The 10500-nt window shown below is 41.0% G+C and overlaps 1 protein-coding gene across 1 annotated transcript in view; it reads right to left on the reverse strand.

Moving 5' to 3' along the window:
- Window positions 1-1394: 1394 nt before the first annotated feature.
- Window positions 1395-10500, reverse strand: part of adamts5 (ADAM metallopeptidase with thrombospondin type 1 motif, 5 (aggrecanase-2)) — a 16175-nt gene continuing 7069 nt past the window's right edge. Inside the window, 6 exon segments of the mRNA XM_080052710.1 lie at window positions 1395-5095; window positions 5746-5921; window positions 6366-6541; window positions 6861-7044; window positions 8902-9185; window positions 10276-10443. Of these exon segments, the coding sequence (XP_079908836.1) occupies window positions 4387-5095; window positions 5746-5921; window positions 6366-6541; window positions 6861-7044; window positions 8902-9185; window positions 10276-10443 (1697 nt within the window). The 3' untranslated portion in view covers window positions 1395-4386.

Genomic DNA, 10500 nt, shown 5'->3' on the forward strand with positions numbered 1-10500 from the left:
TAAATAAGCTTTTTAAATTCAGTGTTCATGAGAAGCTAGTTAGGGGAAAGGGGAATAACAAAACCTTTCAGCATTGGCAAAGGATCACACAAATCAAGTGGATCTGAATGTACAGCAAAACGTGAGATCTCTGAAAATGATTAATATGTGCGCACGTCATACCAATTTTGATGAACCCAAGAGAGCCTCTGTTGGCATCATATCCACTGCAGTGTTTAACTTTGACTCACTCACTGATCGGTCTTAGAAGTGGGACACATTCTTGCAAGTCCACCTTAAAAACAACAGGCAAGAAAAATTAATAGTTGCAATTTCATCATTTTCCAGTAGATGGTGGGCGTTAGTTTAAGGAAAAACCCAACCTTTTGTGGAGACTTTCCATGATTTAAGGGTCAATCACATAATGAAGCCGACAGGTGGCGCCCCAGCATAACATTTGGGAGATTGTTAAGACTCGAGCCTTTGGTAAATTGACCGCGGGGAGGCAGCATTGTTACAGTAATGTACCTACAGTGTGTGTGGAGAAATGGTGCTTCGGCTTGAGGATGCTGATCCTGGGTCGGATATCATCATGGATGGATATTTGTCCACTTAACCCTAACCCTAGTTGGAAGAAAAACACCAAAGTCCATTGCCTTAAGGTTACTTTTTTAACTGAGGCTTCAGGTTGGAATAGAAAGAATTGGAAAACCTGATTTATTTTGAGCCATCCTGACCCATTCAGTGCTTTATTGTCAAAGTAAAACCACAGATAAATTGCCCTTGAAACTATTTAGTGATAGAATATTTATCATATAGTTAAATGTCGGTGTGTTTGAAATGATGGAAAAGGTAACTAAGTAGGCTGCTTATGTACAACTTTTGAAGGTAGGCTACTTATGCAGGAAAAATATTTATGTCATGCTGTGCATCTATGTACTTCTTTCTCCACTGTTTACCTGACAGGTAGTTTTTTTTACATATATTTTACATCCAAATAATATGATAAGTTCATAAACTATAATGCTTTTTTAAAGATGAACCATTCCAACAGTGTATAAGGCTGTTAAAATGCGAACCCCCGTCAGTTACAATATAGAAATACAAGAGGGGCCAGAGTGCATTATGGGTACTTAACTTTTTTGATTTACCATTTTGATGGTATACATATTACTTAAAGTAAAACGTTTATACTTGTAATGGAGTATAATTACATGATGGGAATATTAATTGTACTTGTGTAGAAGACTGTGTGTGTGTGTGTATGAGTGTGTGATGACAGCGATTAGTTTCCCATAATAGAAACAATGTCAAATAGTCTACAATGTGAATGTATTGATGCGATGACAAATCAACCACACAGACACAACGATTTTTAAATATATAGATTTTTATGTACATATATTCATGTGGATGACAAGAAAAAAGAAAAAACACTATATTCTTACAAAGGAATGATTCTGCACAGTCATATTCCTAAGTTAAATAGTAATTTGATACAAAATTACTATAATAAATAAAACTCATCTTGTTTCTTTATTCACACATAGCAGTTGTACAAACAATAAATTACAAGTTCAGTGCTGTGTTTTCTGTCGTTCTGCGAGAAGGATTTTCCCCACTGGAAGAGTCAAAGTAGGTTGAGTATATGTGTGTGTGTGTGTGTGTGTGTGTGTGTGTATGTGTGTGTGTGTGTGTGTGTGTGCAAGGGTTTTTAAAACACTCATTACTGCATTAATGAAGGATTGTTTCAATGGCGTGTGTGTGTACATTTGGATGTACAGTATATATGGTTGAATACTAACGCGTATATGAAAAAAATATTCATTGTACAAAAATGTCTACATTGTGTAAATAAATTGGAATGTGTGACAGGAAGAAGAGATGGTTGTGAGTGGTATGTCGACCCAAAAACAGCGTCTGAAATAAAAGCAGTATACTGTGAGCATTGGTGGAGGATTTTAAAGGGTGTGTTCATTCAAATGACAAAATAACCCTAATGATATCTAGTTATGCAGATTGTGAATTTGTTTAACTTCAAAGGTTAATTCAACATTTGAATCAGGAGTCAAAAGACGTATTATTAATAGTTGGACAGAGCCAGCCTAGCTGTTTTGTAATGTAATGTAACTTTATTTAAACAGGGACAGTGTACAAAAGAAACATTAACCTTGTTTAAAACAAGGAGAGATGCATTGTACCAGGTTCTAGCAAACTGCTATTTTCCACCTGTAGTCCCTGGACTTTTCTTGGCTCTAGCTGGCTTCATCTATGAAGGAGTGACATAAGAATGGAATACATTTTCTGATCTCATTCTCAACAATAGAACGAGTGAATTAATTTCCTTAGAAATAGAAAAGTACTTATTTGAAATAACCGCATCATCGCTCTTTAGAATCTGGCAGCACTTAAGAAATTGTTGTGAGATCTGTGGGTTGTTTGAGGTAACAGAGGCAACGTATTAAAAAGTCATATGATATACAGTATAATATCAAAACCCCATGGCTAGATTCCAAAAGAGGTCGTATTTCTTTGTGTTTTTTGGGTGGACTGACCATTTAAAATCATCCATTTTATGGCACAATCTGAATTGTAATGTGGCAACAAAAAAAAACACATTCTAGATGTAAAGTAAAATGGAGAATGAGTGAAGAAAAGAAAGGAAATGAAGAATGAGTTGAATTGCAAAAGGACATTAATGACTGCATTAGTATATCTCTCTTGGCTTGTCGTTGCGAGTATCCAGGGCACACTTTGTCATATTTAAGCATTGCTTCATAAAAACAGATAAACAGACAAACAAACAAATATTGACCTCCACAGAAATAAAAAAACAAAAAAACAAAGAAAAACATGAGGGCTGTTAACCTCCCAGCACCAGCATAATGATTGATACAAAATGGAACTGAGAGTGAAGAAGCCTTCTAGACGAATGGTCATGGTAACAAAAAGTCTATGTGCTTAAGACACAGGCCTGGGTACATGAATATGAGATGCGCACGCACACACACACACACACACACACACACACACACACACACACACACACACACACACACACACACACACACACACACACACACACACACACACACACACACACACACACACACACACACACACACACACACACACACACACACACACACACACAACCTGTGAGTCATCATTAACATCCATACATGTTGAGGAGAGTCGTGGCCACTTGTCCTCTTTGTCGATATATATAACTGTTTTTTTTCCCCTTGAAAAGGCCACACTTCAAAATCTCATCCTGCTGTGTGTTTACACTATGTGATTATCACTTTCAGTACTATCGATACTTGTGTCATCAGGAATAACATCTCTTATAAACCTCTCAGGAACCCAATCACAGACTAGTTTCTGAGCCCAAAAAGACTGGATATGACTGGATTGTTATCCCAGCTATGTACAATGTGTGGCCTTGATCCAAGACACTTTTTTTTAACTTGGACGCTCCAATCAGTGAATGGCTTATACAATTATTTTTACGTGGAAGAATACCAATAGGCCATCGAAAGCGAAGGGGTTCACCAACTAAGAATTATTGGTGAAATTAACCTTTGGGACATTAGTGGCAGCACTGCCGCTGAGATACACAAAAAGAAAATCCTGTGTCATATTTTACACAGGTTTTTAATGGAAGTCAATGGGGAAAACATCTTGATTTTTCGTTTCTTAACAGTTTCTAAGAAGATTGCTGCTGAGATGGTCTACCATTTAATGAGTTATTATTTTTAACACACTCTCTGTAACAAATTGTAAGAGCCTTTCAGTGACTGAAATGTCCGAGATGGCGTGACAGTCTTGGGGACAGGGCTATAATATAGGCTGAAATGACAACGATTGCTTCCCATGGTAGGGGGCTTGTCCCGAAAAAACACCCACGACAAAAGACAAAGGGGGTATGACTCCCAAATCCCCACAGTGATTAGAACACATGAAATTGCCATACAAAAGAACACACACTCAAGAGACGCATGCCATTACAGGGCTACACACACTAAGCCTCCAGGGTTTGGAACCGGAAGTAAATCAGACAATCAGTTTCTGTCCATGTGGAAAAAATGACATACAATTGAAGTCCTTTGCTATGCCATGGCCACATTTGTCACGTTCATATGGGAACTTGTCCTCTGTCCTACTTGTGCTCCCTGCATAGCTACTATTATTATTCCTGGACACAATCCTTTTGGCATATAGTCAAGTACATCCGTCTCTGTGTATCTGGGTCACCCATTCGCCCAACATTCGCGGTCCTGTTCAAGGGTCTATGTTCCATCAAATTCATCAGGGTCCATCCATAAGTCCTACATCCCACTCAGCACTTGAGAAAACCCTTTTATCATATGTTCACAAAATAGTCTTAGGAATATACATTTTCTTTCAACATTTCTTCACTAGACAGTGTTTGAAGGCTGACGGGCGGGAACTCAGCGTGCAGCCCTTGGACAATTTCCCGTGCCGGTCTTTACACTGCACCGTCCTGCTTTGCCAGCCGGTGTCACAAGTCCTGGAGCAAGTCATCCAGGAGCCCGTGGCCCACTGGGGGCCCGGGGCTGGGGTTGTGGTGGAGGGGCCCGGAGGAGCTGTAGAGGGGGGCCTTGGTGCTAACACAGTGGGGGCGGAAGATGTAGATGTAGTGGTGCTACTTGTGGTGGTGGTGGTAGTTTTGGCTGTCGTAGTAGTGGATACTGTTGTGGTCGTCGTGCTAGCTGCAACGGTGGACTTTGGGTTTAGCTGCTGCGGCGCTGTCCGGCGAGGCATGAAGAAGCTATAGCGCACATCCAGGGGTTTCTTGGCGTCGGTGGCTAATATCTGGACCACCAATGGCTCACGAAGCGCCCCGGGCCCCATGCTGTGGAGCCACTCGTCGCGTTGGCTCCAGCCGCTGTAGTTGAGCACCGAGCCATTGAGGGGGATGACCGTCTCGGAGGTGGATATCATGAACTTTCCATTGAGCAGGTAGTCTCCGGAGTCTGGCCGACGAAGCGACAGGTAGGCGGTGTAGCGCGTCTGATCCCGCGCCTTGTGCTGGCGGACCTTGATGTGGGTGGAGCCGGCGGGGATCTTAACCACGTCCGTGTAGCCCTTACTGAGGGTTAATTCGAGAAAAGACTAGTTAAAGGAATAGCACACCATTTAAAATGTTGCATTTTTTTTTTGCACCCTCTACGTCTCAAGGAACGAAATACATACTAAAAAGGAAACTAGGAACTAGGAAGTGACATAACGTGTAAAAAATATAGCACGCGACATAACGTAGAAGAATGTATAACCATAAAGTAGCAATACAAAAATCTGACCTTACCTGCTAGTAGTCTAATATTCAGACTGCCATTATATTAACTTAAAAAAAATTGAAGATGTGGACAATTAACTGAACTACATACAAAGCACCAAACATTTCCGATTAGGCTATATGGGTTGCATTTGTATAATTTCCAATAATATACAATGTTAGTTCCCTCATTGCCTATGTCTGCTACTTCTTAGTTTGGTCAGAGTGACTGAAAAAGGTCAGCAAAGAGGCGGAGAAACCTCTTTAAATATCCGTGTGAACGTTCAAATAACGCTATGCAAGTTCTTTTCCATTCTGCCGATATGACAAGAATGCAGGATATGGTATCATTTCATTGTACCGTAAAAGAAAAGCCATGAGGGTACAAGATAATCCCTGGCATCACTTCGCTATCACTTAAACTAAGACCCATGCATTCCTTGTATGTGCACGTCCCCATTTACCTCTTCTTGGTGAAGTTGCCCACCACGCGTATACAGCCTGTGCTGTCTCCTCCACATATACCACACTTGTCAAACTGGAGCTTGGAGCCGATGATGCCGTCGCAGCCCGTTCGTATGCACTTCCCTTTCACGCACACAGAGCTGCTGTAGGGCCGACACTCGGTCCCATCTACCACCTGAGACGACAAAAACAGTCACAAAATCACAATCAACTTAAAAACAATAATTCATTAAAGGTGCATTATGTAGATTTGTTTACATTTGCAGAACCTACAGTTAGTTTACAAAACATATTTTACTCTACATGTAATTCTAAGCATTGAATAATTCTACTATCATAAATCAAAACAAAATTATTTTGAGGCACCCGGAACCAAATGTGAGTATTGACTATGTTGTGTGAACAAAGCTGCAGGCCCTACTGCTATAAACAACAACAGTGAAACCTTTCAGGTAGCTTTCTAAACTTCAAATCAGCCGATTATCCTTTGAGGAAAGTTTGCTTATTCAATTATGAGAATTTACCTTAGAAAATGCTCACTTCTCTGACACACCCAAAGTTACACAGTGCACCTTTAAATAAGCTGCAACCATTTTTCTATTCACTTAAATGAACTCACCCTCTGAGAGAACACCACATAGTAGCCGGTTCCTTTGGCTCTGCAGGTGAGCTTGCACACATCTTTGGGCAGGACTCCGGCGTACTTGGGCACCCATTCAACAAAGGTCTTCACCCCCTTTGGGTCCGTCTGGGGGCCGTTGCGCACCTCACACTGCTCCTGCCGGAAACTCTTACCTGGAGAAAAGTTCCAACCAAAAAGAGAGTTGACATAAAAGGACTGTGTTGTTGGATCTCAAATTGTTTTCCTTTTAGAGCAAACGACCATCCATCATTTTGACAAGGTTTATGTTAATTTAATATTTGTATTTCAAAAGACGGCCTATGGTGTCATGAGTGAATGCATTATTTTGCAATGTACCACCCCCAAAGCCTTATTGTCAAATTTAAATCATATATTTTTTCACCAGCTGCTTGAAAAACAAACTGAGCACTTGAATCAGCTGTAATAATGCAAATCACACGTTCAAATTCTCCTTTCATTGGTCACACTCACTTGCTGGCGGACAGGGTGTGACGTTGCAGGAGCGGTAGATGGCTCTCTTGCCCGTGCAGTAGCGTCCGTTGTTGCGCGGTGGCGGGTTGTTGCACAGACGCTGCGCGAACTGAATGCCGCCTCCGCACGAGCGCGAGCAGCTACCCCAAGCCCCCCAAGAACTCCAGCTGCCGTGGTTGGAAGCCTGGGGTAAAAAAATAGACAGTGGAGGAGAGATTTTAACAAAACAACAAAAAAACTACAATCATTTCCATAAAATACATTTCAAGGAGTATTTGATGATTATTATTATTATTATTATTATTATTATTATTATTATTATTATTATTATTATTATTATTATTATTATTATTATTATTATTATTATTATTATCAGGCCCAGAGATTGGTCAATGATTGGCAGCAACAATGATTTGAATGCATTGTTATTATTTTGTCGTTGCAGTGTCAGATTAAAAAAATAAATACATTTGCTCACACTCTTATGACAAATGTCAACTTCCCAAATATGGCTGTAAAAATGTAGTCTTTTTTCCACTTTAAACGAGTCAATCTTTTAAAACCACTTCAGCCTGAAATATACATATCAAACATTCATTACATAGATCCATTGTTTTTTTAATTGAAAAAACAAAACAAAAATAATTTCCATGGAATACATATCAAGGAGTATTGTATTATTATTATTATGAGTAGGCCCGGAGATGACAGTCGGAGGAGATCATAGGGTAGAGGGGGAGGAAGAGAATACAGAGAAGAAGAAAAAAGAGGAGATGAAAGAGGACAATTAGTGCTTATTAGACATGTTGGGAGAAGTCGGAGATTGTGGCTTGCCACGTGTCACATGGGACAGCCAAAGAGAAAGAGAGAGAGAGAAAAAGAGAGAGAGAGAGAGAGAGAGAGAGAACATTGATGAAGGGAAAAACGTGGCATTGCATTTGTGGTGTGGAAAACAGACTCATGACTGTGAATGTGGTCTAACAGCTCACATGTTTTTACTGATAGGGAACAGTCTTGAATGAAATACTTGAGGCAATTTATTCATTTTTGTGTTTTTTTCCCAACCAGTGCTACATGAGTCATCGGTGATTATAATTTTTTTTTAAATGGCTGCTTTTAATATTTTACGAGACAAAGTTGGCTTTATAATACCCCTCAGTTTTGCAAAGGCATTCCATGGAAACAGATTTTCCATTGAATTCTTCAGAGCCCTTGAATTGAAACGCTTCTTCTTTCCACAGTAAAAACAGTTATGTAATCTGCAATCATATCATGCTACAATAACATATAGATGGTTAAAAGATCCTCTAGGCTAAAATGGAAGTGGCTTATAGTGTGACTAGTACACTGGTTGTCATACAAGGCGGGTGAAAAAACCAAGCGAGTGAGAGCTTGGGCCGGATCCACACGTACTGACGTCTGCCAAACGATGCAGTCACTCTCATCTCCAGCCCTCGTGAGACACATAAACACAAAGGAAATATTCTCTCTCCCTCTTTCCCCTGCCTCACACACACACACACACACACACACACACACACACACACACACACACACACACACACACACACACACACACACACACACACACACACACACACACACACACACACACACACACACACACACACACACACACACACACACACACAGCAGCAGCGGCATTCAATAAAGCAGACCACATACAGAACCTCTCACCCATTTTCTCTATTTCTTGCTCCTTTTGAATTGTATATTGTGAGCTCTGAGTAATTACAACAACACTGTCAAAGTTACGAACTATAGCTCTAAAACATTTGAACTCTACATGGGATTTTTGATTTCAGTCCTGTGTCTCTCTTGACACTTTGCGTCAACTCGTTTGGCAATGGCCTCGAATGTAACGGACATCCATTCATAATGTGAAAAAGTTACTCTCTGTAGCTTTAACATATTTGAACACTACAAAGGATTTTTTTATTTATTTCAGTCCTTTTTATCCTCTCTCTTGACAAACTTTTCATATTCTAAATCCATATTCTCCCCCCCCCCCATATCTTACCGAATAGTGTTTCTTGCGGGTCTTGTCCACACACTTGCCCTGCAGACAGATGCGTCCCTTGCCGCATGGCGTGCCCTCCACGGCCGGCAGCTTCTTGGTCAGACACACCATCTGGCCCTGGCGAATCACGGCGCACCACAGCCTGGCACACACGTCCATGCCCGGGCACACAGTGTACTCAGGCCCGAAGGCGAGTCGACACTGGCGGACCGCGTCATAGCTCTGCCCTGGGAGCTCCTCGGGGCCAAGCAGGGGCACGCGGGGAGAGTCCAGCAGACACTCGGCTGTGGAAAGAAAGAAAAAAAAATTTAAAAGGGTGATTTTTGCATGAATTAGATGCTTTGAAGGTGTCATCGATTCAGGAGAACGCCTTTTTTTTCCTTCTCAAAATCACCTTTGGTCAAAATTAAAGTGAATATCTGATCCAGTGATAGTAATACACAGCTTAGGATCTGTAAACGTTGTATTTGTTCTATGTTTTTGTTATCTCTTAAATGCAATGTCTTATGTCTAATCTTGATGTATTTTGTGCCCCTGTAAAGCACTTTGAATTGCCTTGCCCTGTCTGAATTGTGCTATATAAATAAACTTGCCTTGCCTAAACGCCAACAGTCATGTTGTTAGCTATACGGTGGGGCCCTTTGTTTGTTTACATACCCATTTACAGAACCTAGCTGTGTATTAACACCAGTATGGACAGGTTGTGCGGATCGTGAGGAGATATTCACTGTTTTGACATGAAGTGAGTTTGACAAGTTAAGTTATGTTTGAATCCACCTTTAATAAAGTTCAAAGTGTGACATCGGCTACACTCCTCTAAAAGATTGAACTTGCCAGCATATTACCGCACCCTATGCCCTATAAGTGACTGTATGTTGAGGTCTTGCCCAACAAACGTTCACCTTTTTCTGCTCATCTTTTTTGAACCTGGGTGCCACATTAATAGTCTATGTATGTGACTAATTTACCTGGCGTTGAACTACTAACTCTTATGTTTACTGTTGATCGGTCCTTTTTTGTTTAAAAGGAATAGTTGAACATTTACATTTTTGCCTCACTCTCAGGCTAAAGACAAGGCGAGAGAAAGGGTTCTTGATGAAGAAATGGGCAAAGTTCGCTCATCCAGGTTAGCTTAGCTCAAACACTGGTAGTCAAGGGCAGCATGTCAAACGATAACCTTTACAACATCACTAAACGCTCCTGTGTGCTTGTTGGGACTTGTTTATTTACCACGTTACGTTGCGTTCGACATTTTTCTTTACACATTATGTCAATTTAGAATCAAGTGCATACTGGAAAGAAACCAGGAAGTGCCTGTGACGGTCACATATGAATTTGGTTCTAGTACCCCACTCTCATCCCTCATTCACTGACCATTGCCGTCGTCAAAGAAGTCAGTGATGGTTGCGGAGGTGCAGCGGCTCCAGGGTTTAGAAGCATCGATGGAGGTCAGGATGGAGGACATCAGACGCTTGTCACTGTTCACACCAAAACGCTCCTCGCAGAACTTAGAGTCATCGTGGGACAGGCCTAGCAGGTGACCTGACAGAGAGACAGAGACAGAGAGAGAGAGAGAGAGAGAGAGAGAGAGAGAGAGAG

Source organism: Ammodytes marinus (assembly GCF_949987685.1).
Source record: "Ammodytes marinus genome assembly, chromosome: 24".
Taxonomy (NCBI): Eukaryota; Metazoa; Chordata; class Actinopteri; order Uranoscopiformes; family Ammodytidae; genus Ammodytes; species Ammodytes marinus.